This window comes from Fundulus heteroclitus, unplaced genomic scaffold (genome assembly GCF_011125445.2).
Source record: "Fundulus heteroclitus isolate FHET01 unplaced genomic scaffold, MU-UCD_Fhet_4.1 scaffold_456, whole genome shotgun sequence".
Classification (NCBI taxonomy): domain Eukaryota; kingdom Metazoa; phylum Chordata; class Actinopteri; order Cyprinodontiformes; family Fundulidae; genus Fundulus; species Fundulus heteroclitus.
In genome coordinates this window covers 71562-99537 of record NW_023396875.1, presented here as the reverse complement: position 1 = coordinate 99537, position 27976 = coordinate 71562, and the positions used below count along the sequence as shown (strand labels likewise).

Below are 27976 nucleotides of genomic sequence, written 5' to 3'. Positions count from 1 at the left end.
AAATAATTCATAAATGTTGGAAGCTGCAAACATAACTGGAACAGTTTAAGTCAAAACATATTCAGGTGTTAGGACGTCCTAGTCAAAGCCCAGATCGCAATCCAATTAAGAATCTGTGCCGAGATTGAAATTCTTGTTCACAATTGTTTTCAAACCAAACTGACTGAGCTTGCGCTATAGTGCATTGAATAAGGGGGGAAAATATAACTCTGATTTCAATTCAGTTTCTTTATATAGTGCCAAGAAGGTAGATTGCATTGAGTCATTGACTGTGCAGCAATCCCCCATACTCAACTTATATGGTATACATATAAAAAGACTTTCTACCATAACTGCAAAGGGAGGTGGTTGTCCAGGGGGACTCAGGGGGGGAATGAGAACATAGGTGTGCCTCAGATTTTATTGACAGAAAACATTTACACCATGACCGGTGAATCATGGCCAAACGCTTTAATCCAATATCTTGCAGTATACAGACCAACCTTGAGACAGTGCTTGAAGCTGTAGGAAGGCGTCTTGTCACTCCCTTCTCCATGATCCTCTCTACGTTTACACAAAAGCAGAGCCCTCTCATACAGGAAGAAGTGTCTCTGCATCGGTTTGAAGCGAGCCAGCTCCTTCATGCGAGTGGGACCTCTCTTGTGGCTGATCCACACACTGAAAGAGCCCTGCATCAGCACACGGCCCAGTTCACAGATTTCCCCCTGTAATGGGGAGAGGGAAACTTTTTAGGTTTTTGTAAATACTGTATATCCAAGTGCACGTTTATTGACAATGAAATGCATTGTAAAAAATAAACTAATGTTTTAACCTCATATCCTGTAATGGAGATTTGATGCATGGAGTCGTTGACTGATTTGAGCAGATCCAGCATGGCTGTCAGCGCCCCCTGCAGCTCAGAGGTGCCCTCACAATCTGGGCTGTACTTGAGCAGCTCCTGAGAATTTAAACATTGGAAAATGTTTACATGCAGAAATGAAAGATGTGACTGAAACCATAACCAAAAGCACACATGAAATATTAAAACCAATCGATTTAAATGTGGCTTTTCGATTTATCGGAACAGCCAACCAACCTTGAGCAGCAGCTGGTATTTTGTGAGGCGCTGGACCGGTTTAAGCAGGTAGGAATCCAGGCCCAGTTTGTGCTCCAGCTTCTTTTGACACTCCTTTAATTGAAAGATAAACAAAATTGCTGTATGTAATGTTGGTCAGCAACACCTCCAGTTTTAACTCCTTGAATTAATCATGTTCATTTAAATTATTTTTATTTGCCATGTACACATTTTTTACGTTTATGTTTTTTTACTATTAATTTATGAATTTTATAATAATAATAATAATAATAATAATAGTTCTTATATATTTTCAGTTTCCTCAGACAGCACAGTGTACAGAATAAAATATCTGAATAAATTACCTGAAAAAAGGCACAGTCTGAGAATTGTCTCCACAGTGCTTCAGAACGTGGCTTATTCTGACAGTACATTTCATACATCTGGAAACTTTCTTTCTGGTCATTGAGAATAAATAGAATTTTTTTAAATAGAAATAAATATTACCAAAATGAAGAATACAAAAAATTTATATATTTAGACTCTCACCCGCTGGAGAAAACAAGCTCCTACAGTCTCAGGAGCCTCCAGACAGCCTTCAAGGTCTTGAAGGAAAACTCTGGATAATCAGAGAAACCAAAAGCAACACATTGACACATTTTTTTCTCAAAGCAGCTGAAACAAATGTGAAAATTACACTGAAACTTCCCATTGAGTCACAGAAAAGATCTCTGAAATGGAGATATCTCCACCGAAACCATAGAAGTCGTTAATTGACCTCTTTTAGATATTCTATTCAGTTCGTTTGAGGCTTGAATGAGAAAATAAATTTCAAAATTCAATATGAGATTTTTTTTTTACCAGGGAAGGCATTTCTAAGGCTCCGACCATATCTACTTTCATATTTGGACAACAACCGTATTACGTAATATTTCTATAAAATTTGCATCACTGGTTTAATTGTCTTTTTCTCTCTTGTATGAATAATGGTGTGGACCCCAGGAAGAATAGCAACAGCGTTAAGATGTAGCTAATGGGGATCCTCAATAAAAAAATAAACAACAAACAGTTCTGATTACAGTGGGATATTAGGCTGTTGCTGATTTTCACCAGTCACAAATTCTCATTAGTATAATTTAAAAAAACATAAATAAATAATAAAATGTTTTATGTAATTTAATTTTGCATTTAACTCAGTCTCTGGGTAAAATTACTTATTTTTTATTGTTTTCTCCTATTGTTTTATTGTATTGATTAATAAGAGTTGTTCAACACTTTGGCCAAAGGCTGTTGTTTTAAATGTGTAATATGAACTAATATAATATGAAAAATATGGTTCCAGTTTTGTGTTTAAACATTTTCCTTGATTTAACAGGTAAGTGATTTAACTAATATTAAAAAAGGGTGAAATTTCAGAAACTAACTGAAACAACAATTTGAAATAGATATTCTATTTGTTGATCATTTCCCTGCTCTTTTAGAATCATACATTTCCTTAGCTGTGGTGAGAGATATGCGATTCAGAAAAGGATTTAATCTTAGTTTAACATTTTGCTAATATTCCAACTCAGATAGAATCCCTAAACAAAACAAACAAAAAAATATGACACTACGTCTCCTAAGCAATTCCTAAATTATTATAAATAGTTTAGAAAATTTAGTCTAAACCGCAGGTGTAAAACTCAAGGTCCGCAGGCCGAATCCGGTCCGTCAAGACAATTTATCTGGCCGTCAAGAGCCAGAAAAGGCATATAAGGTCATAAAGTAGAGGCATATATCCTTTTAAATTATATAAAGTGCTTCCTGTAGCAAATGTTGATTTTGTTTTAACTGTGTAGTAATAGCATCCTGCTACTAAATGTCAGTTTTTCCACAACACATTAAAACAACCCATAAATGTCCAAAAAGAGAAAAAAAGCGATGCAGAATGATGAGTTTAAAGTGTAACTCACCCCAATATAAACTTTTTTTCAGATAAACTGTTCAAATGGGCCTAAGGGTGCTACTTTTGTGTTACTGTGAAGTTTTCTACATTTTCATGTGAATTGGAATTAAATTATGAAATCAAAAGTGTCATCTATACAGGTGCAACCGGCCCTTTTAATGACTTCATGATGCCATAGTGGCCTAATATAGAAATGAGTTTGACACTACTGGACTGAACAGAGAGGAAAAAAAATATTTGAAATAGCAAATATTTATTCTGTACATTTACCTGTTTGTTTTTTCTCCACTGGAACTGACAAAAATGGACAATCTAGTTATGATAGGGATACGTATTTGATTTGTTTCAGTTTTTTATCCCTCAATAAGAACAATCATGCCTTTAAGGGACATTTTGATCTGTTTAGACTCAATCTGTGGCCATTTTTACCATCTTTCTTTTTTCTTTTCATTTATTTAAACCCTAATTAAAACATCAGGGTTTAGGAAATGTGCAGTCGGATCCTAAAACCCTGCTGAATAATTTTGTAACGTAACATCGTGAAAATGTTCAGCTCCTCAGAGCAACATCATCCAATCTTACTCTGTTTTGGGACTTAATAAAATAATAAAACTTGCCTGCTGTGAAAGTTGTAGATCTCAGGCATGTTTCCAAAGAGAATATCTCTCTTACTGCGTAGTATAGGCGGCAGAAGCCCTGATAGAGCTGGGTCGTCCATTTCAGCCCTATAACCCTGCATGTGAAGAAAAATAAAATCAATGAGACAAAAGCAAATATCATGAGATGACATCTATGAGCCTCGTTGAATTGAATCCTACCAGCAGCACTGATAGCAGCTCCTCAACATAGACTCTCTCAGTCTCTATAAGTTCCCTCATCACATGACTGAGCCACAAACAAACGTAGACAGACGGACACATAAAGAGACAGCCACAGGGCATCATTAGCACGGAGCAAAGAGAATCACAGAGTGAACGACATCAAAAAGCGGCACTGAGGACGGACAGATGGGTGGACGGATTTCTCCTCCTCACCGTTTCAAGACATCCGGGCTGTCGTCTCCATCCAGACTGTATGAAACACAGCTGCGGCTCTCCTGGTAGTCATGAATCACCTCTATCTGAAAACACCACAAAAATCTGCTGTCAGAAATAAAAAGGGATAGTTTAGGATTTGTAAAGGGAGGTTCTGTTAAAACGTTATTAGCAGGGGATATCACACCTGCAGTGGAGAACGCTTTTGGAGTCTCCTTTAGTGTAAATCCAGATTAGTTAGACCCGGGGGCTAAAGCTAATGGCTATGTCAACCTTAAAGAGAAACTTACTTTAAACTCCTGAGCAATCCCTTTAAGGGGAATGTCATCAAGAGCAAATCATGAGCTTAAACTGGCAGTTAGCTGAGAACACAACGGGACCATGAACAGCTTTGTGGTTCTAAACGAGCAGAAATGAAGGAGCAAACAAAGTTCGTTGTTACTCACTTTTCTGGTGTTTGGACTTTTCCGGGACGATTTCTTCCCAGGAAGAGAAATGTCAAATGTGAACTTCAAGCCATCCCCTGCAGAATCCACAACATCAACTCATTAGTTGAATAACAGTGTTTCCGTCTTGAAAACAATACAGAGTTTATTTCATAGCCTCCGTGGAGTCAAACTGAGAGGAGGACTAATTTAAAACCATACGTTTAGTGCATACTACAATAATAACACTTCCCTAACTAATTGTTCAATAGTTTAAAAAGAAAGATGTATCTATCTTAGTAATTTGTTAAAACAATATATCTACCTTGAAAATGAACAGATCTGAAGACTTGGAAATAATTGTGCCCAGCTTACATTTTGTCTTGTGTATGTCTTCATTACTAATGTGCATGAGAATGCATGCGTGATGTTACAATTGCTTGCATGAAGATCTACACCAGATTTCTTAGAAGTAACCAAGTTTATCTTTATCTGTTGGCGGAAATGAACACCATCTCATGCCCTGAAAGGTTTTGATCACTGCATGGCAGCTACTGAGCAGTCACTCGATTGATTGCATCATCTGTCTTTTTTCTGGCTAGTTTGCAGGGGTTGTGGTGAAAACCCCCAAGGCTGTTCAGGCAGACCGTGGTGGGACCCTGTGATGTGATAATTTAACGAAAGTGCCTAAAGGAAATGTACAAGTGAGAGAAAGGCCGCTGTCACTATGAATGGAGTAGGATTACACGAAGGATCGGACCTAAAAGCACAATATGTCAGTCTGGTTACCTGCCAACGAGGATCAGTGTTATATGTTTGTGTAATTTTTTTTCTATATGAAACATGTCCTAATCTGTGTCTGTGCCATACCGTGCTTTGGGGAGAAGAGCGGTGATTTGGAGCGCGGTTGGTTCTCCGGCCTGGGGGCCACCAGCTGGATTGGTCGCACCTGTTTGTCAGCCAGCTTCCTCAAACAAGCTTGCCGGTTCTGGATCATCTGCTGTACTGTTGCGTGCTTTTCAAACACTTTCCCAATCTGAGTCTGACGAGCAGACAGAGGAAAGCAAAGATGAAGAGGATAAAAATGAGGATTAAAGCTTTTCAGACAATGACCGGAAGCTAACCTGTAGCTGAGGTGTGATGACAGCCTCGTACTCCATAGCCAGAACATCATGACCTGAGCTCAGCATGGATGGCGCCCCCTCCAGGAACTTCTCAATGTCCCTTAAAGATGTCTGGGCACCTTCTTTGGACTGGGACTTGTCTACTAGTTGGTTTGCCAACATATACGCTCCATCATCACACCAAGTCTGGGCCTAGAGGCAGAAAGTCCATAGATGCTGTGCAACCATTGTATGTATTTAGGTGTTAAAAACACTTGAAGGTATGTTGTTGTTTTTTTAAATTACCTGCCCAAGACAAAGCAATAGCTGGTGTGTCTGCATCAGAAAAGAGTGCTTGGACTTAAGCGCAGCAGAGAGTGTGTCACAGTGGTGGCGGAGCTCGTTGCAGCGCTGCATAATGAGCGCCATGGCATAGTGGTGAGCTGCAGATAGCTGGTGTCCGTGGAGGATGATGATCTGGGCTCGAGACATCACTTCCTGATGGAGGCAAAAGGAAACAAAAAAAGAGAGCTTTGTTACACACAATGCATTTATAAAGAGCCACATAAAGGCTAATAAACACATACTTATAGCGCCTTACAAAACCGTTAACAACTAATGTGTACAAGGTTAAAACCACAAGCTGTGATGTATTTGATCAGGATTTAATTTGTTTGACCCACCCAACAAAGTGCAAGAAGGGTAAGGAATACATTTTCTTTTTTCATATATATATATATATATACATATATATATATATATATATATATATATATATATATATAGTGTTTATATTCAGTCCCCTTTACTCTGATACACCTCAATAAGATGCAGTCCAACCAAATACCAACTTTCTGGTATACACAAAGCAAAATGTTATGTGTGGTGGAAAACTAAACTGAACATTATGACTCTCCACAGTGGTTGCAGGATCATGATCTGGGGATGCATCATAAAGACTTAGAGGCACACCAGACAGGGCAAGTGTAAAGTTGTGGAAAGGTTTTAAGCAGGGTTACAGTTGTAAAACAATATTCCAATCTTTGGACATCTCACTAAGTATTGTTCGACCCATTAGCTGAATATGAATCAACTGCAAACCAACTAAAACAATGAGCTTCACATAAACTTTCCAGGCCAAGCAAATAAATTAACTTTGGGGATTTAGTTTCCTTAGACATGTTCATGAATTTAGATTACCTTTAGAATTAAATCCAGTGAATCTACAAGATACAAAATAAAAAAGTATTCTATATATATATATATGTAGTATTTGGTTGAAAAAGCCCAATAAATGAAAATATGGACAGAGAAGCAGAAGATCAGACTCTGACACTGTAGATGGAGAACCACTGACCTGTGCATTGGATTCCAGGCTGTCAAGCATTTTCAGAGCGTGCTCTGTTTGAGCCACAGTGCTCACATTTATGGATAATTCCCTCTCCTGATGCATGAGATGCTCAAGACATAATTCCATCTAAGCAAAAAGACACATCAGATATGCAAACAGAAACATTAGCTGGAGATTAACCATGGTTTTAACATGCATCTAACCGTCTCTTGCTTCTGCCTGCTTAAAGCTGTAAAACTGGTTGATACAGGAAAATGTTTCAATTTCTGTTTTTAAAAATCTTAGGCCATTTTTTTCCTTCGTAATGCCAGATCTAAAGCTTCAGCTTACATAAAGATTGAACTGTTTATGATATAATTTTGTTATTCATTTAATTGTTTTGCAGATTATTTTTATAATTGTTGTTATGACTGAAGTGATACGTTACAGATATCCTTCTAAGTGCCCTAAATACAAAGAAAAAGTATAATTTCTGGTAATTATACAAAAAAAATTATAATTTTCCCACAAGTGAAAAGCATTTAACAACTTTACCTCCTGAAAGCTTTGTTCATATCGAAGCAGCTGCAGGTACTGGTGGAGTTTCAGATGATGCTTCTCAAAGAAGCCGTCAAAGGCCAACTCCATGTCTCTGAGCTGGGCAAGGAGCCTGAAAGAGGAACTGTCAGTCCATTGTAGTAGAGACGTCGTGAATAAATAAAGTTTAGGAGTACAGAGCATATCAAAGACATCATCTACCTCTGTACTGTCTCCCAATCCAGCTTCACGTCCCACTGGGAGTCGTCATCCTTCCCACTTATCTCCAGGTTGGACAGAAGGTGTCGACCCTCCTTTGAAACTGACCTGATTGCATCCTTCCAGAGAGCAGATTACATTTAAAAAAAATGCAGGTCAAAATCAAATTTGGTAATGTAAACAAATGCATCTTGCATAAAGCCTCACCTTGAGCTTTTTGTACTTTTCAGTGTGAGTCTCAAGGAGCTGTTCAATGGCTTTCCCCTCGTCTGGAAGCTCTGCCTCCGCCAGCTCGGTCCCAAACCCCTGCAGCATCTGAGCAATGTCTTTTACCGTCACTGCGAAACTTTCAATGGCCTGTCGTGGAAAACAGAACAAACACAAAAAACCATTAAATGAGACTCTTTTATCTAAACGTTCATCCGGTAACTTTCTGAAACAGTTATTACTGATAAAGTCTACCATAAAATAACACAGATTTAAACAACAATATGGTTTAATGTTGGACTCTGGCTCGTTTATGAATCCATTTACCGTCCGCAAAACAATCCAGTCACTGTGACAGTAGTCCAAAGTGCCTCCAAACTCGGATGTCAGCTGGTTCTCGTCAATGTAGCGCAGCAGGTCTGTGACAGAACTCAGCATCACCACCTAAACATGTAGACAAATCTGAGAGCTCACAAAAAGACTTAACGTCCGTTTTCACATGACTTCTTATTCTTCAGTTGTTAGATAAACATTGTATTGGCCAGAAAGCAATAGATCTGGCCTATGTGCCCCAACAATATGCATGATATCATGCATTTGGTGAGGTCAAATGCATCTTGACAACAAATTTTTCTCACTTTAAACTATAAAATAACACCAGAAATGTAGGGGAAAAAATCCAAGAAAGCATGATATAGTATGATAAAAACAAAGGTCGAAATTCTAGTTAGATTACCAGAAAACATTTTGCTTATGGAGCTCCCGACTGTAACAATAATGAGGTGTACCTTGAGTGAGACAAATTTGGTAACTGAAGAGTAGCTGCCTTACTGGCATCTTGAGCATGAAGTCATCCTGGCTGAAGCGGAAACCAATATCTGTTACAGTACGATGGAAGAAGCTGGTGGGTCGGAGCACCAAGACCAGGTGGAGGTTCCCAGGAAAGGAGGCCTTGATGAGAGAAAAGAGGTACCATTTCAAGGCGCGAATATGATCGTACTTGAGACGTTTTAGTTGTGTTTAAAGCAGATCAGATAAAGAGTATCTGTTGTACCACCTATCTGATACAGGCATTATCTTATATGGGTGATGACAGGATTCTGGATCTGCAGGGAAAACTGGCTTTTGTTAAAAAGAAAAATTGGATTGTTTTGACAAACAATGCTTCTAGCAGGAATATGTCGAATCTATGTCAACAGTCAGACATCAAGGCCACTGCAGGTGTTGTGTGGGATGTTTTTGTGTCCTCTGTACACATTATCTGTGGTCCAAGGATCACTTTAATAAATAAAGGTAAACCTGCTCTGTTCAAATATTTTTCTTGCTTGTTCACTCACAATTACCTGCAGCTGCCACTTGTTTGTTTTTTTTCTCAGTCTCTGAACAATGTGTTCAAAAAAGTGTTGAATATACATCAGTATTTAAAGATCTCCTCCAACCACAGCATGTCGCACTTGCTTGACATGACATTTTAGGTCCAAATACGATAGGAGAAAACGAACTACAGACTTCTTGATCTGACTTGGTATTTAAAAACATATAAATGTTCACATTAGAAACATACATTTTGTGCAGGAGACTTTTTTCCCCACTAGTTTTCCCTTCAGTGATCATTGTGTTATAATACATTGTTAACCAAAATGATTGTTCTTCAAATAAATTCATATTTCTCTCTCTCTCTCTCTTATATGCATTTTCAGAAGCTCTCACTGTCTTTTGCTCTTTTTAAAACTTATTTCTCAACCTCAAACCTGGAAAAATATAACTATCTTGTACCACAACCCCAAACACAACTGAGAAGGAACAGTTGTAAAAATGAATGTATATATATATGCATTTTAAATCGGAATACATGCAAAAGAGATGTTAAAAGTGTATCATCACACAATGCAACATATTATAGACTTTACTCTGGTCTGTTTTGCTCAACAATTGCATTTAACCTTAATTTAAAGTTCAATTTCCATCTATTTGTTTATGCCAATCAATCAGTCTTTTTGATATAGTACTATTACACACAAAAGAGCAACTGAAGGGATTCCCAGATAAAATAAGATAATAAAATGGTAAAGCAACGAGCATTAAAACATAATGTCACAGTTAGGATAAAAAAGAAGAAAAAAAAAAACAATAATATTATACCATAAACAAAAAAGCACTGACCAAATGCTCAAGCTTAAAATAAATTTACTTAATTTTAAAATTAATTTACACCATTTTGTAGGTTTTAGCTTTGTGTTGTTTGAGGTCATTGTCTGACCCTGATGCTGTATTCAAGACTGAACCTACTGAATGAAAGCATAAAGTACATTTGCAATTTTTTTATTTTTTATCTGAAGGCTTTGAACTCTAAATTCTGTATGCATGAAGAAACCCCCATGCAGCAGCATTTTAATGTGTCGCTATTACGCAGTGCCCTGTCTTTGGTTTCTCAGTTGCAGCTTCCTAGATTCCTTTAGCCTAGCGCAGTCTTCCTAGTTGGAGACAGACATTTAATCTAGATGGTCGTTGGTTTGTGCAGGACGCGCAGAGAGCCAGCGGCATGACTAAGCAGAAGCTCCCCGTGCGCCGCAGTGCTACAGTCTGCGCCGCTGCCGCATTCATCCAAGCCGCCCCAAACAAAACTTCACCCCAAACTCTTCACACCAAGAATTAAAAATTACAGGAAGCGCTCATTACCGGGCTCCTTCGGATCTTTGGCATTCTTCGGTGGTAAAAGCAATCGGTCATGGTGTCGGCAGCCATCGCTAATACGTGTAACTTCCCGGCTGACCACGGAAAATCCGTGCCAGGAAAGATATGCGACTCCTTCCCGCGACCGCCTGGCAACAGCCGAAGCTCTGCTGCCGCCCTGTGCCTCTGCGATAGAGGCTGGCAGGCAGCGCATCTCTGCAACATTTCCTCCTCCCGCCCGGCTTCCTCCTCATCCTTACTCCCCTCCTGAGCCTCCCGCGTCATCGCGCAGTTTTTGCTTACTCATGCATTTGTTGCAATATGCAGAGGGGACTCTGAATACGCTGCATGAAAACAATGCTTCACTACTGATGCCTAGACCAAGCGGGTTAAAAACACTGCTACGTGTAAATCAGGGGCAAATGTTCACTTAGCAAAGATCTTCATCAGCACCAAGGACAGCAACTGCTTAACAGAGGTTTAAATTGAAAAATATAAACCTTAAAAAATGTATTTATGGCAGACAATTCTACCAATGTTGAGTATGGAGCATAAAGAAAGAAAGAAAGAAAGAAAGAAAGAAAGAAAGAAAGAAAGAAAGAAAGAAAGAAAGAAAGAAAGAAAGAAAGAAAGAAAGAAAGAAAGAAAGAAACAAACAAACAAAGAAAGAAAGAAAGAAACAAACAAAGAAACAAACAAAGAAACAAAGAAAATTATCTTAAATACATTTTTTATACTCATCAGAAATAATAATTTATTTGATCAAATGAAATGAGTTTCCTATTGAAATAGGAATAGGAACATATGAACCCGTTTATCAACACCTTAGTCAAGTACAGCCGTGTTTCAGTGCTTAAAAACTCCCATATTCCAAACTATCTCAACCTGGTTTAATAAAGAAAGAAAGATTAAACTTACTGCTATTCTGGCAAGGGCTGCTTTGATAGAGGCCCATGTGTCCAGTCTTCGGTCTAAGATGATGATAAATTTAACTCCAGGCTGTCTGGTCCTGCCAATAAAAACATGCACCCTTGGTTTTAGTTTTTAATTGCTGCAAATGTGAGACAGAGTGTTTGATACAAAAATATGTGAACTCAAATAATAACGTTTTTATGTAATATCAAATATCTGTTCTTCATCTGAAAGAATTAGACTCTTTGCATTCAACATCGGAGCAGAGAATGAGCGTCTGACCTGCTCTTTTACAATCTTCCCTAATCTCTGGAGAGATGAGGTTATGACAACAAGGGCATCGGTAGGGCATTTGACTCTGAGCTACAGATCAGCAGCGCCTGCTGTGCTCAGAATACAAGGTTTTGGTGCAGTGCAGAAGGGGGGAGAGAGAGTCAGCGAGGAAGAACAGCTAAATGATGGAGGACACACCGAGGGATGAGAGTGAGGTAGGTAAAGACTTTGGCTAAAGCGTCCTCTGGAATGTCACTGAATGCTGAGCACTCTGGGAGGGTGATGATGACGCTGGAGTCTTCCCCACGTCCCCCTGGAGAAAATCAGAAACATAAGCATCACTTATTTATATGTTTATATAATACATGTATAGGATCGCCATGAAAACAATGCTTCTCTTCTGACATCTAAAACAAGCCATAGATAGATAGATAGATAGATAGATAGATAGATAGATAGATAGATAGATAGATAGATAGATAGATAGATAGATAGATAGATAGATAGATAGATAGATAGATAGATAGATGTATTGTAAAAAATAACTCACCTGACAGATATGCAACCTGTTTCTCTATATAGCCGCCTACTTCCTTCAGGCTCACAGGCACAGTCACCTCTACAACATGATACAAGTAGAAATAGTTAATGCATTCTGTCATATTTTGCTATGGAATATTTAGGAGTTAATTGTTTCTTTAAGTAAATAAACTTCAGTGCATTTGCTTCCATTGGTCCTGAGGTGCATCAAGAATCTGAAGTCAATCACATTTAATTAAATGTAAAAGTTTTAAACCAACACTAATTTCTTTGGCTCCAGGAAGCATAGAATTTAGTAATTTTTTCAAAATTATTTTAAATGAAAAAAAATTGTCCCCTGTTCCAACTATTAAACAAATAGCTATTTTTTGGATCATCTTGTTGGTACTAAAATATTGGGTATTTTTTTTTTGTCTTCTATGTCATCTATGTAAGATGTTAACCTTTACACTTGACCGACGTACTAGATGCAACTGAAGAAATGGAAATACATGTGTTTATGATACATTTCAAGTAACCTGCCATCAAAAGAAAGAGAAGTGTGGAAATATTTTGTCTGTGTTCTCATGTTATCTGTGTGCATCCTGAGCCGGTGTCTGTCTCACCATGGTAACACATGGTGACAATAATGATTATTTATTAATTCTATTGAAAAGTTTTATATATATACATGTAGAAACGATACCTCTTCATTATTTATGGTTGCCTTTCATGCTCAATACGTAGGGCATAGGTTATGAATTCAAAGCATTTCTCTGAAAATGCATGTAGACTCTCTTGGCATGCTCCGATGGCGCAGGGGGATGGGGGATGGCGCACGCCCCATGTACGGCGGGCCTAAATCCTCAACACGGCTGTGATCCCGACCTGACATCCTTTACCTCCTGTCCTGTCAGCTGACTTTTAAAAAAAGCCACTAGAGCAACAAAAAAATATTGAGTCATTTTTTCCCCCAATTGACTTAGCAGTAGAACAAAGGACCAAGAAAAGTGTTTTTTCCAAGTACTTGTGCAAGCTACTGAATCCTGAGAGGGGTGTAGAAATGGAACCAAAGTTAATTCTCATGTTTTTGTGCACAAACCTTTTAAATAAAGCAGATTTTTTAGTTATCATGATTAAATTAAGCAGCATGACTTATTTGCTCACTCAACAATAAAAAGACTGTGAAGCCATCTCCTGTCTACAGCTTTCTTCTGGTGACTCCTCAAATTGTCCATTACGTTTATTCTTGAACATTGTTTGTCCTTGTGTGCATGGACTCACCGAGATGCTGAAGATAAGTTGTCCCACAGAATAATGTTACAACTGCCATGTTTGACTGTGTGTTTTTGTGTCAATATTAGCAACGTTGCTTATAGCCAAGCCTGAATGTTGTTGTTTTTTTGTTGTTTTTTTGGTATACAAATGTCTTTCATCGGGCTTGTTAGTAAAGCAGCATTCCAGGAGTTCAAGATTATCTGCCCTCAACCATGTGTGTCTTAGTCCAGTGTCCGCCTTCTCGGGAAAATGTAGATTCCCTGTAGCTGCCAGCATTAAGAACATGAAAGGATTCAAATACAGTAACTCATTCACCATACAGCAATATAAACCAGGCTAATGTAGCCTTTAGATGGCCTGTACTGCTTTCTTAATTCAGCTAATGTTCCTCTCAGAGTGGATGGAGGGATGGAGACAGAGCGGTCTGTACCAGGCCATCGTCTACAGACTGGAGCTGTAGGCAGCAGCCAGTCTGATGCGCAGAGGGCAGAAATACAATGTTGTAATGTTACTGTTAGTACAAGTTCCCTCTGCGTTTCCAGCGCTCCTAATGCAGATCCCTGTTGACCCTCAAAGCAAAGATGATTGCAGCAGAAACAGATGTAAGGACATTACACAGCACGGATTTACCGCTTTATTTGAGTCATGCAAAATGTCTCTACATTGCCTTCAGCTGCGGCAGAGCACAGTGCAGTGCCGCTCTTGGATTTCATCTTTTCCTCATGAAAAATTAATCAGTGCAGAGGAACAGATATATGTAGAGGAAAAAAACAGGGAAGGCCGGAGAGCGATCGTATGAGCGACCTAGGTGTTATTTTCCATGAGGTGACTGCAGTGATGCTGCGTTTCAGGGAGCAAGTAATAAGCCCCGCCAGTACCTGCTGAATATTTGATGTGTGTCGTAACAGAGAGGAGCGGAGCCAGGCCAGACCAAAGCAGGAGCAGTGGATAAGATCCAGGATAGAGTTACTGTCACGCTTGAATACCTGTATGATCATTAATATCCAGCTTGGTAGGTCAACAGCAGAATGAGGAAATTGTCTTAGATGGATGTGCCGGGATGTTTAAAGACAGTTATTAATGGACACTGCAGCGTAGGAGTACATCTGACACTTCAGGATTGCAGGGTCAAGTTTTTGCATAAACTGGAATGGATAAGTAAAATGTTTTTTGAGCAAATTTTCCTGAACTAAAGTTGGATGTCAGCATAATTAGAGTCCAGAGCCCTTCTGTGTGTATCAAATGCGAGCTACCCAATGCAGCAAACCGCAGTGCAGTTAATAAACTCTGTAATCTTGTGGAAACACCACATTGGCTCTTGACCCTAAAATACTACCTGGCCCATTTAATGATTGATTGGCTTGTGCTAATTCAACGAGGCTGTATGCCGTAACCAACAGTATTTAACTTTATACAGTGCTTTGCAAAGTGCTCTTTACACATTTTGTCATGTTGGTTACAAAAACATTTTGGGGTATTTTGTTAGGATTTTATGCCACAGACAAACCTAAAGAATTACATAATTGTGAAACAAAAAGAAAATGATACATAATTGTCAATTTATTTACTAATATAAATCTGGAAAGTGCGGCATACATCTGTATTTACTCACAGTTCTAAATAAAATCCAGTGTGACTAAATATCTTCAGGACATTAGACAACCAGCATCATGACCACCAAGGAACACATACGGGTCACAGATAAAGCTGTGGTGGAGACTATAGTAAGGTTAGCTTTTAAAACAATATCCCAAGCTTTGATCATCATACAGAGCTTTGTTGAACCAATCATCTGAAAATGGAAAGAATTTGGCACAAATGCAGACCTACATGACTGTCAGCCTGGATTGATAGGCCGGCTAAAGAGAGCATTAATAAAACAAGCAGCCAAAAGACTCATGATGACTGGAGGAGATATACAACTCGGGTCAGAGAATCTGTGACAGTCTTGCGTTCCACAAATCTGGCTTTTAAAGATGATATAAAGCTGAATTGTTGAAAGAATCTCACAAAGAGTCCCATGTGTGGTAAACCCCAAGATATAAAGGGAGAACAGCAAGGATTTTGAAAAAAGGTGCTCTGGTCTGATGAGACCTACACAGAACCTTTTGGGCTACATTCAAAATGTTGCAAGTCAGAAAATGAATAGCCTAAACCCACCAAACCCATGGTGACACAATGGGGGGCGGGGGCGGAGGGGGGGTGTTGGGGCTCAAGCTGTTGTGATGCTTCAGTACAGACACAGAAGCAGGTGAGAGCTGGGAAAATGGATGCTGCCTAATCCGGGTAAATCCTGGAAGACTTGTATTAAAAGTTCATCTTCTCAGATGACAGTGACCCTAAACATACAGTCAGACCTAAAAATTAATGGTTTTGAATAATGTGTTCTCACGTGTTAGCATGTTGTCGCTGCAAAAGGTGTCTAAATATGTTCTCGGCGGGGGGGGGGGGGGGGGGGGGGGGGGGGGGGGGTGCAGAATTGCACACCACAAATTTCTTTTTTTTTTTTTTTTTTTTACTGAAAACCATGTCTCCTTTCCTTCATAATCACAAGTATATCTTAAAAACTTTGAATGTCTTAAAATACTGTATCATGTCACACATTTCAGAAAGTGAAACTCATATCTCATATGGATTTATTAGATGGACTAATATTTTCCAGGCCTTTATTTGTTTACATTTATGACGGCTTACAGGTTATAAAAAAAAAACAATCCAGTGTGTTTAAAATTTTGATTACATAAGACCAAAACAAAGGATATCTTAATCAGAAATATCAAGTATGTTAATTTTTATACACTCGATACTTGGCTGGGGCTCCATTTGCATGAATTACTCCATCGATACAACGTGGCGTGACAGCGATCAGCTTGTGGTTCTGCTGAGGTGTTCAGGAAACCCAGGTAGTGGCCTTCAGTTCATCTGCATTGATGGTTCTGGTGCCTCTCATCTTCCTCTTGACAATACTTCATAGACTATCTGTGGGGTTCAGGTCAGGTCAGTTTGCTGGTTAAAGTACAGTAAGCACAGTGGGCAGGTAGCACATCCTGCTGCAAAATCTCCATACAGGTTTGTCAGCAGAGGGAAGCATGAAGTGCTTCAAAATGTCCTAGTAGTTGGCTGTTTATGTGGACTTCAGAAAACAAAGTGGACTCCAAATTATCAGAACTTATTCTTGATCTGCTGACTCCAGCTAAGTCCGCTCCTTTTGAAGCTCCCCAAATCCTTGAATGGATCTTCTCAAGGCTGTGATTATTCCTGCAGCTGGTCCAGCTTTTCCCACAACACATTTTTCTTTCACTTAACATTGATCACACATTAAAATGGTGTATTTAATTTTCTGAGACACAGCATTTGGTGTTTTCATTAATAAAAATGGAAAGGCTGGAAATATTTTACTCTATATAGAATGAATCTATATGAGTTTACTTTCTGAAATGAGCAAAAAAAAAACAGATTTTTATTATAATATTCACATATTTTGAGCTTTTTTGAATGTATGAGTATTTGAATGTATGAGTATGTATACCTGCACATTCACATGTATCATGTGAATGTGCAGGTCAATCAAATGATACCAGGCTTGTGTTTGTAACTTGACAAAATATGACAAAGTTAAAGGGATATTAATACTTTTGCAGCATTTTAAAAATACCCTGGGTGTGCTTTTATATAGGCCTCTTCTCAAAGGAAATGTTTAAACATGACCTCCTCAGCTGACAAGCAGGACTCTGTGGGACAACGTGTGCAAATGAAAGTCAGATAACCTATCCGTTTGCTCCTCTCTTCTTGCATGCATAGAAAAAAGAAAGGTTTTGCAATGTGGATGGAAACAGTGATTTACTTCCAGCCAGTCCCTTTAGCGTGCTTACAAAGCTAAGGGTAGGAAGCTTACCTCTGTTGTCCCAACAATGATAACCATCCACATTGATTTCATCACATAGTGCACCTGCAATAAGCACTCAACATTATATAACTTTACTTTTTATCCATAAAATACACTTTGTGAGCTTTTAAAAATCACCAGGAAGCAAAATTGAGAAAAAAAACAACAACATAACAATAAAAGGCAAACACTAGCATAAAAACAAGGGGAATAAATGGAGGTTTGTTTGGTGACAAAATAAAAAGGTTAAAAAAAATAACTTTTGCTTAAATTTTAAATCAGGTAATACAAAAAAAATTGCACACAACAATGGTGAGCAAGTAAGTAATTTAGTTTCCAAACCCTCAAAATGAAGATGCTGCAGAAGAGTATGCTTATAGCACAGTAAAGGCAAGTGAATCATGCAGTGCGTGATGAAGGGGGTCTGGCTGAATGCAGAGTGCACAAACCCATAAATCAGAGCTACATTCACTCTGATTTCAAAGACACTAAAAATGCAGAGCTCTTTAATCCTTTGCAAGGTAAGAAAAACGCTCTCACACACAAACACTTTAATAAAACGCTGAAGCCGAGGCTCATACTGCTTTTAGGTCATGAGGTTTTTTGCTAAATGAAGCTTTAAATGCTTAGGGATTAGACTGGTTGGTGGTAGGATTCTGGTAGAGACGAGCGGAGGAAAAAAAATGTGTTTTCCACCCACTGGGATACATGAAAGCTAGATTGGTTTTTAGAACAGAAAGGCCTCATTAAGACACCGTGCAGAAGGGGGAGAAGATGGTTTTAATTTCCTGCAGCCAATGAAAATCCATTAAGGCATTTTTTAAGGATTTTGACTTTATATTAGAATAATTTAAGTTATTGTTAAAGAAATGCCTGAAGTACTCCATGCAATGTATTCCATCAAGTGTAAATGAGAAAATTAATTGCTTTTCCTTTGTTTTATTATTACTAGCATATGGCTACATGATTTTTTGTAATTTTTTTGAACAATGCTTGACAAATGTAACAAACAATTATAATGTCATGAAGTATGATGTCCTAGTTGAGACCCCTAAAGCAGATCATCTAAAGATCGCATCAAAAAATAAAAAAATAAACAAATAAAAAAACATGGCCTCTTTTAGGCCTCGCCTGAATGAAAACATTGTTTCTCATCATGATTTTTGCATCTGTTGTTCCGAAAAATTTTAAAGTTTCAGACATCATGGGATTGCGTACAATAATAGATGTTTGACATTATTGGTCTCTCCATGATCCAAAGAATCATGTCAGACTGCATTTCTCGCCTTATCCTTAGTTCACTTTTGATTGGTGGATCAGCACCTCATGATGACTCCTCTGATACCTTCTAAGGAGTGGCCAGCTGACCAAAATTAACACGAGGGCTTTGAGGACTCATCCAGGAGGTCACAAAGATCTTAGACCTTTTTACGAACACTGCAGGCCTCATCAGCCTTACGTCTATGTTATCGACTTAACAATAAAGTCCGAGAGAAATTTGGTTCAGTGGGAAAAGTTTCAAGATGAAAACCAAAGCTTTTAAAAAGACCAAAACACCTAGGTTTATCTAATTTGCCAAAAAAAAAGAAAAAGAAAAAAAAGAAAACACAGAGATCCCCTAGACTTTAGGGAACCTGATCAGTGAAGTGAAGAGAGAGAAGTGTCTACAGTTACATCTGGAGTACAGCTAACAGCATTTTAGAAACAGAAGATCGCATCAACAATCTAAAGAAGTAGTGAGGATGGGGTGATTGTCTGGGGGGGATTTGTTACTTCATGATCAGAAGGACTTGTTGTAACCGATTGAATCATGAATGATGGTCTACACAACAAATCCTTTTATCAAAACATCCATCAGCCCGTGAACATAAACTCAAGCTCACTCAAGTAATGCAGCAAGACAATGATCCAAAGCACACCAGCATCTGATTCATTACCACTTACTGCAAGCGCTTAAAAGCGGTTGTTTCTGCTATTGGCGGAACAACCCGTCATTACTTTTAGGAATCTGTTACATCTTTGCAACGATTGAACTTGATCATGGTTTGAAATCTATGTCATGTATTTACTGTTTATTACAAATTTGTTTGATGATCTGTCACATCAGACCGTGACAAAATGACAAAACGGTTTACCAGTGCACGCTCTGTAAGAAGATTAGGGTAAAATGGGAGGGGAACGTATAAGACTTCCTCTGAGAAAGGCGTTTTCTCTTTCAGCTGTCAGATCCAGACCAAATTCGAAAAACAGGAAATATGAAGAACCGTCCGCGAACATGTCGAGATCCTACCGCGTTTTTCAACGTGAAGCCCAACGGCCTTGTGCCTTAATTACAAATATTACCCTAGTTTTATAAGGACAACTTCTCTAATATTACAGCCTGCTTTAATCTCATCTCTGTAACAGTGATCTACAATCAAGCCTGCAGATATTCCAGCTACAAATCATTCCTATAGATTGAAAACGTGCCCATCTGTGGGTGGCTTAAAATAGCTGACATAATCCTTGCGATGGCCCAATGCTGGAGCAAAGCTGCAGGAACTGGTAGCCTACATCAATAATACTGAAGCTGCACATCTCCAGTTACGTCCTCTCAGAAGTTGGGTTACACACTAAGCTGCGCTGTATTGCAGCATGTCTGTTTTTGCTGAATTATACAGAGGAGTGCCAACTGAAGCAATTTAGAAAATGGTTTTCGAAGCTGAAATGTCTGATAGCGTTCACAGGTTGTGTCAGCATCACGTTACTCACGCTGTAAGGTGCTCTCCAGCTGGGAGCCGGCCCGCAGAAGGCAGCGGTAGCTCTCCATCTCCTCCTCAGACTCTTTGCCCAGGTCCCTCTCCTCCTGCAGTGAGGCTGGGCCCATTCCCTCAGTTTCCGTCACAGGATCAGGCAGGGACAACCGTTCGCTCACAGCAGTCCGGGCCTCACACCCTCCTCCGGAGCGGTCCGGCCTTCCATGGCGCAGGTTTACAGAGAAGCGGAGGAGCTACGGCGGGGAATCCATGGAGTTCTGCGGGGGGGTTGAGATCCAGATGGGGACAGCTCCCTGAGGTTGCCGACCTTGAAGCTGCAGAGAAGGCCACACTGAGCCGCACAGCTACATTACAGCACAGGGCCTGTCCTCAGAGGCGCACGCCGGCAGTCTGTTGACCCGTCGCTGCCCTGACTGGGTGTGATGTCTTCTTCTCCTCCCGTTAATACACACCAGAGTCGACAGTGTGTCCTGCTCTCAGCAGCAGTTAGCTGCTTCCAAACAAACACAGCTCCATCTGGCCACGGCTGTCCGTCCCTTCCCCTCCCCTCTCTGAGCATTAGTGCGTCAGCTCTGCACCGTGCAAAGCTCAAGAGTCTGCTCCTGACCCACTGCCAGCTCCCTCCCTACTTTACCCTCAACACTTCTTCATACTCTGGCTTTTTTTTTTTTTTGCATGCTCTCTGTATTGTAGGCTCCTCTGTCGGGACGGCTGGCTAACATATTCATCACTTATTCTCCTGCTTTATGACACAATAAATGGACACAGAAAATAAAAGGTTTACTGTCGAATATACAAATCTTCCTCTCCCTCTGCCAATAAGTTTGGCCCATGTGAAACACAGCCTTTAATACACAGAAATCATTCAAAAGCGCAGAACAAATAAGAAAGGGTGTCATTGTGTACATACGGTTACAGAGAGCCTTTTCTCAGCTGAACCCCCCCACTGCTCAGCCCACATCTTGTCTAAATGGATCAGCACTCAGCAACACTATACAGAGTAGAGTGGAGAGAAGGGGTCTATATACAGATATATGTAAATCCTCACTCTCAGGCTGAAGGTTTTCTCCTTCTGAGGCCACACACAACGCAGCACTCTGACCTCAAACAGCAGCCACTCAGCTGATCCAGCTTAGCCTCTCGGCCATCTCATTACCACACACACACACACACACACACACACACACACACACACACACACACACACACACACACACCTTTGCACCAGACAGAAACTGCTGACATGTTCTGCTGTAACAAACCACAAAGCAAGCTGTTTATCTTTAAAACTTTCGGCTTTATTACAGAAAAATCTTCAGGTTTTTTTTTTTTTTTTATATATATTTCAAAGAGGTACATTCAGCTCGGAGGTTTGGAGGGGTGAAGCTGGAGACTCAGAAGGCTGAAGGTGGCAAGGGATCCCTGCCTGAGGTGCCTGAAAGTGTCCACTTCCACAGACAGACAGATAATCACAGAGACTCCAACTCTCTCTCTCTCTCTCTCTCTCCCTTCTTTTTTTTAATTTATTTTTTTCTTTAAAAAAAAACTGGCTGGAAAAAAGTTGCATTAAAAATACAATCCATTGATTTAACATTTTATTTAGACAAGCAAAATATTAGATTCGTGTTTAAGCTCTTAAAATAGCATTTCTGGAGTCATTTAAAGGTTTCTCATTTGTTAAAGCAGGCAACCCCATCGACTTTGACCTTTTACTTGGTGCGCCCAGTTAAGTCGTCTGAAGGTGAGTAGACAACGAAAATGACTCCAAATTCAGAACATACACTGATGTCAGCATCAGTCTTTCCATTCGAATGCTTTTATTATAGTAACAATCTGTGAATTTAAATAAGAAAAAAAAATAATAATAATACACCGCAAGACAGTTACAGGAGCTTGGAGACAAGCAGTTATCAGTTTAACGTAAGTGTTACGGCTCTGGTCAGAAGTTTAAATGCACTCACTATATGTAAGAATGCCAACAGCTTGAGGCTTTTAAAGGTGAATTTCAACCTTTTATAAAGTGCATAAACCTTATATTTATTTTGGATTTGTTTTTGTAATTATAGCTACAACCCCACTAATATTCAGTTACATGTGTTTAGAACCAAGATGCAGAGAAACTACTCACTCCTCAGTTATTACAACCCGTTGGTGTGAGTTTAAGTTGGACATGTGAACATTTTCCTCACCAGAACTGTTAAGAGCTCATTTAAATTTGACTTCCTGGCACAGACAACGCAGGTCATTCATTGTCAATACGATTAAGGTCAAGGGCCAATCCAGAAAAAGAAGAAATTCCAAAACCAGTTTGGATGTGTTTGGGATCACTGTCCACGGGTAATGCTGGCAGTGAAACAGACCCGCAGCATGACACTTCCACCGCCATGCTTGATGGCTGGTTCTAAGGTGTAAAATCTTAAACTTGACTCCTCCAAATGTACTTTTGGCCCTTGTGTCCAGACAGCTGTATTTCTGACAGAATTGTGACCTCTTGGTTGACACCCTCATTTTCAATGGTAATTTAACTGTATTTTAAAATGTTCTCTTCTTAACATATCTCTGCTGTCATTCCTCTCCATCTTTCAATGTCCCTTTTTTGCTGCTGTGACACCTAAATTTACATTTTAAAACTCGCCTTACTATAAACAGTGGCCCTGGCATCCCAGTTCCCAGCTCGCCTAGGAACTCCAACAGGACAACGACCCCCAACACATGTCCAAACTAGTTTTGGAGGGCTTCTAGACATCCTGAATGAGCCTCTAGAAGCACTCGCATGGCATCCATTGAAGACCTAAAGACTAGTGTTAAAGCAGAACCAATTAATTTTAATTTAATGAACTCCAAGTGTTTAAATATCCAGCCACCAAAATAATGCTAACAGGCTTATATAATATCAATGCAAGTAGGGTGTCTGCATACAAAATTGGATGCACAACCTGAAAATGTACACAATCTTCTGACTTGTGCATACAATTTTTGTTTTTCAAAAATGACATCATCATTGGCATCAGTTCACTGGACAAAGTAGTGAAACGCATCAATTCTAAAAAAAAGCCCCAAAATAAAGATCACATTCATGCCCATAATGAGTGTATGCAAACGCATGGCCAGGACGGTAAGAAAGGAGATGAACAGCGTCCATCAGATGGATTTGGGGGAATCTGGGAGAGTGTTGGGAAGGGGCTGCCTGGTCTTTCCAGACGCAACAGACGGCTGAAAGGGACTGATACTGTCTCGACTTACAGCTGGGAAAAAAACAAACAAACACATCCCCTCCACTGGCAAAAAGCTTAACATTCTCTGAATAATAAAAAGATACATTTAATAAAAATATAACATTCGTGAGTAAATTTACACTTAATAATAATAATAATAATAATAAATATGATAGGTGGTTTTAATGATTTTGGGATAAAATAAAAGATCTTACAAAAAGAGTATCAAAGTGTCCAAAATCATGTAATGTTTGGATGGAATGTATAAAGAACTGCAGAGAAAAAGTTAAAGAAGGAAATGTGAAAAGTTCACGCTATCGATATCTCACAGTGACTTTGAACTATGCTGATTCTGCAGCTCAAACACAGAGCCACTTTTAAACCTAAACTCATCCGAGGAGACAAAATATAGACACTAATAATTCTAAATTTCTTATTTAGAGTTTGTATATTTGTAGATTTTTGGGTAAGTGTGCGTTGATTATTTTTTGTGAAATCTCTTATCTCATACTGTATGCATGTACGTTCATGTACAATTAATGTGACCAGACACATAATAAAGAAACCCAGCTCCTTAATAGTGCAGAAAATGTCAAAATGACCCGAATCGAAGACGTTCAAGTAAACCTGTGCGCCATACACGCAGGCGTTTGAGGCTATTCTCACCCAACACATTTATGCACGTCCATACAACACAGCCACACACGCATGCACACAGGCCCGTCACCGTAAGGCCACACCTGTGTGGATGCAAACTGATCCTTTTGGCTTTGAATCAATGTTAACGTACATCTCTAAGCTATGCACAGTCCAGCACATATATTAATTTTCTTATCTCATAATGAACTATTAAATAATCTTTGAGACTGGAAGATTTTAGCTCACGCTTCAAGTATTGTTTCATTGCTGGGGCGTGCTTTATGTCTTTAGTCTAACGCTCAATCTTACCCACACACACTTTTTGGACTGGGCGACAACAATTGACCTCTCTTATAACTTAGCATTCAAAACGCACATCAGATTTATCCACGACAACAAAAAATAATAATCTTATACTACTCTAACAGTCTGTGTGCTGCGCTCAGCTGCACTGATATCACACTTAGTAACGTTTCACCTGGAATGATTTGGATTTGTAGATGTGAATATCTCTTAAGATTTACAAAAACAACTAAAGAAAAGGGAAAAATATTGCAAAGTACAAGTGTAGCGATTAAGTTCAAATAAAATGATTTGCAAAACAGTGACTAAATATCAGAGACATGTTTTTTTTTTTTTTTTTTTTTAGCATTCATGCAGATGTACCATTCTTGGAGTGGATATAACAACTGCTTGATGAAACAAAGTAGTTGTACTTAGCTACTGGCAAGGCAGCGTTCATTTGTAAGCAAATATCAAAATAGTAAAAGGAAGAAGACTCATGCCCACCATCTGAGTTATTTTTAGAAAATATAGTAGAGCACTGCTCCGCAGGCATGCGCTGGGCAGGTGACTGGGCACAAAAAAAAAAAAAAAAAAAAAAAAAAAACAGAAAAGAAAAGACTTCAAAAACAATTTTTACTTCTCCCCCAAGTCTTTAGATTTCTAGGATCTTTTTCATCCTCTCAATCTTGATCTCTTGTCTCCTCTTTTAATATTTTTTCTTCTCATCTCCACACCCTTCAAAGTCGATTCAGCAGTAGAAGAAAATCAAAATGAGGAGGGTTTCAGCGCCGTGTCCAGGCGGCCTTTCACTGGCGCTCCATCAGGTGTTTGTAGGAAAGTGGTGTGACAGCAGAGATCTGGAAACAGCAACGACACAGACTTTTACTTTGTGCTTTGGTCAAGAGCCGGAGGCGACACACAGGACAGTAGGGACAGAAATTGCCTTAAATCACCAGAGAATCAACAGTGATTGGCTACTAAACAACGAACATGGAAGCTACAATGATTACAGCACCCCACCACCGACAGTTGACAGACATTAGTAAAGAAAATTAACCCCCACCCCCATGTCAGCTGATCTGTTGAAGCTCAGCAGGTAGATTAAACACAGTTAGCGCTTTCTCTTTCAGCTTTACCTGGAAGATTGTAGGAGGTCACCCTCTGCCAGCTAAAGGGAGAATAAAAACCAGATTAAAAGTGAACATTTATAGCAAGAAGCTGTGTGCTACTACTAGGCAGACGGGGACACTGACAAATAGTGGCTGTGAGGTGCCCAGTCTCCTTAGCATACTGCATGTTTAGCGGACAAAAAAAAAAAAAAAAGAACAAGATAATTCTCTAAATGTACACTCCCTCTGCCAGATTGTTCACTCCCCTTGAGCTTTTTCACATTTTGTCAAATTACAACAATCTTCAGCATAAATTATTGGGTTTTTCTGTGCTAGATATAGTGCAGAACTCTTGTCTCGACAAGCTTTGCACATCTAGAGACTAACATTTGTTGATTCTTCACTACAGCACAAGCAGCATGAACAGCTTTGTCCACTTTTTTAAGTGTTGCCACAGTTTCCTGACTGGACCAAGATCTGGACTTTGACTGGGACATTTTAACACATTATTATGCTTTGATCTAAACCCTTTCTATTCCTGCTTTGGCAACTCTTTTGCAGCCTTTCAACTTTTTTTTTAATCCAGCATTGTGCTGCAATTCGCTCTCTCTATCTCCTAATCACCCTCGACCAGTTTCCCTAATTCCTGCTGAAGAAAAGCAACCCCCCACCATGACGCTCCCATTGTGCATCTCATGGGACTGAAGCACCTTTTTCCCACATTTGCTGTGTGGAAAACTTTAAATGGGACTTCTTGTACCTTTCTTTAAACTATAGCTTTCCTCCTAAAGGCTTTAGCAGACAATATTTGTACTGAAAACCGATTCTCCCACCTGAGCTATGGATCTGTGAAGCTCCTCCAGAATTACTATGTTGGCCTCTCAATTAAGGTAGATGGCCATGTCTTGGTAGGTTAGCCTCGTGACATTGTTTGCTCAGGGAGATGTTTAAAGTTTGTGACATTGTCTTATAACATTTCGTTATAAAACTGTCTCAAACTACTGCACAACTATATTTCTGACGCACCCTGTGTTGAATAATGTTCGCTAACAAACCTCTGAAGCCTTTACAGAACATCAGAATTATTTAGGCAAATTGGTTGCAGTGGACTTCATTTGGAGATACCAGAGTGAAAGGGGCCAAATACATTTGCATACCACAGGGTTCTAATTTTTGTTGGCAAATAAAAAAAACAAACGTGTCATTTTCCCTCCAGTTTACAACTGCGTTCTTTTTTGTGATAGATCCCTTGGTCTAGGCTGGTTCATAAAGGTGATCGAGCATTTAAGGTTGAGGCCCCAGAACTGTGAAGTCTAATTTCAAAAGACAAATCTGTAGCCACAGCCTTTTAATACAGTGTGAAGGATATTATATATTCCTCTTTTTGTACTTTGTTGTACCTGTGTACAACACTTTGGTCAGCATAGCCATTTAAAAGAAATGTGGTAAATAAACTTGAATTTAGTCTCTATTTAAAATCTTTTAAAAAATACATTAAAGTTCATGGTTGTAAAAAGACAAAATGTAAAAAAAAAGAAAAAATGTTCTATCCAGCTTTTTTTGTTTATAATTTGGGTGTATGCAACCTATAATGCAGCAGCATTAAAAGGCTGAGGTTGTGTCAGAGTAACTTCATGCACCAAACTCAAGCGCAGCACTCAAAAAATGCACCCATTATTTACCAAACAGTTTAAGCAGACAGTGAGTAACACAGATGACTTAACCAGTGAACAAACCGCAACATTACAAACACATGAATGCTGGAAAGTGGAGAGGTGGTGAGTAAAAATCCCAGATCAGCCCTGTGGTTTCACACCAGATAGGAAGGCAAAAGAAGGACACCTCAGAGTCCAAATCAGGAAAATAAAACCGGACAGAAAAAAAAGGAGGGGGACATCAGAAGCACATGCAAACAGAAATTTAAGCTGTGCATTCAAAGGAAGGCTGAAAGGAGCGTGTGTCTGTGCAAAAATGAGAGCCCAAGGATGCAATCACAAGTGAAATAAATGTATTGTTTAAGCATACTGAAAGCATCCAAAAGTTTGGACACAAAATGTTAGAAATGCAATAAGTGTCTCTCTTCAGCCAGCCTAATTCAGCTCACACAACATAAACAAGAATAAAAAATAACTTTTAATTATTAAATATGGCTTGAACACCATTTGGGTTTCAATTTTCTTATTAAAACGTAATTATTAAGACGGGAGAGTAGAGGGGTTTAAAAGGGAAAGTGAGTCCCTGACTCGGCTGAGAGACCTAAAAGTGGGCTAGTACCTGTTTAAATGACAGTATTGGATTCATCTGAAAAGGTTCTCATGAGGAGGGGCCTGGCTGAAGACTGGGGAGACTGGGGGCCCCCCACGCTCGACTCAACCCGCTTTTTCTAGAAGGGTGAGGCAGAAGACACTGTTGACTTCACTACGCCGGCACGCACAAACATGCTTCTCTTTCTCCATGTTCTCCTTCGTCTTTTACACTTACATACATATACAGAAACACATACATTCACTAAAAATTAAAACTGGGCAGTAAAAATCTGTCCCCGTATTTCCCTACATAATGCCTCCTGGCAAAATG

The 27976-nt window shown here is 39.3% G+C and overlaps 2 protein-coding genes across 7 annotated transcripts in view; both read right to left on the bottom strand.

Annotated features, from left to right (window-relative positions):
* Positions 1–482: 482 nt before the first annotated feature.
* On the bottom strand, positions 483–20721 carry mcf2a (MCF.2 cell line derived transforming sequence a; the record flags this gene model as incomplete). 3 transcript variants are annotated; one of them, XM_036131742.1, is given in 22 exon segments in its annotated part: positions 483–704; positions 812–937; positions 1076–1168; positions 1420–1512; positions 1604–1673; positions 3617–3732; positions 3818–3884; positions 4034–4119; positions 4480–4556; positions 5329–5500; positions 5583–5774; positions 5868–6059; positions 6919–7038; positions 7447–7573; positions 7651–7766; positions 7855–8004; positions 8182–8298; positions 8686–8805; positions 11446–11536; positions 11911–12025; positions 12263–12331; positions 20147–20721. In XM_036131742.1, coding segments are annotated over 22 exon segments (2646 nt in total), but the record flags the coding sequence as incomplete, so codon positions are not given.
* Positions 20722–21749: 1028 nt separating this feature from the next.
* Positions 21750–27976, bottom strand: part of atp11c (ATPase phospholipid transporting 11C) — a 77250-nt gene continuing 71023 nt past the window's right edge. The window contains exons 29-31 of one of the 4 annotated variants that reach the window (XM_036131737.1): positions 27674–27782; positions 25427–25458; positions 21750–25147 (exon numbers count right to left, since the gene is read on the bottom strand). In XM_036131737.1, the coding sequence (XP_035987630.1) occupies positions 27678–27782 (105 nt within the window). In that variant the 3' untranslated portion in view covers positions 21750–25147; positions 25427–25458; positions 27674–27677. The remainder of the gene's footprint in view (positions 25148–25426; positions 25459–27673; positions 27783–27976) is intronic. The other 3 variants (XM_036131738.1, XM_036131740.1, XM_036131741.1) reach the window with 3 other exon arrangements.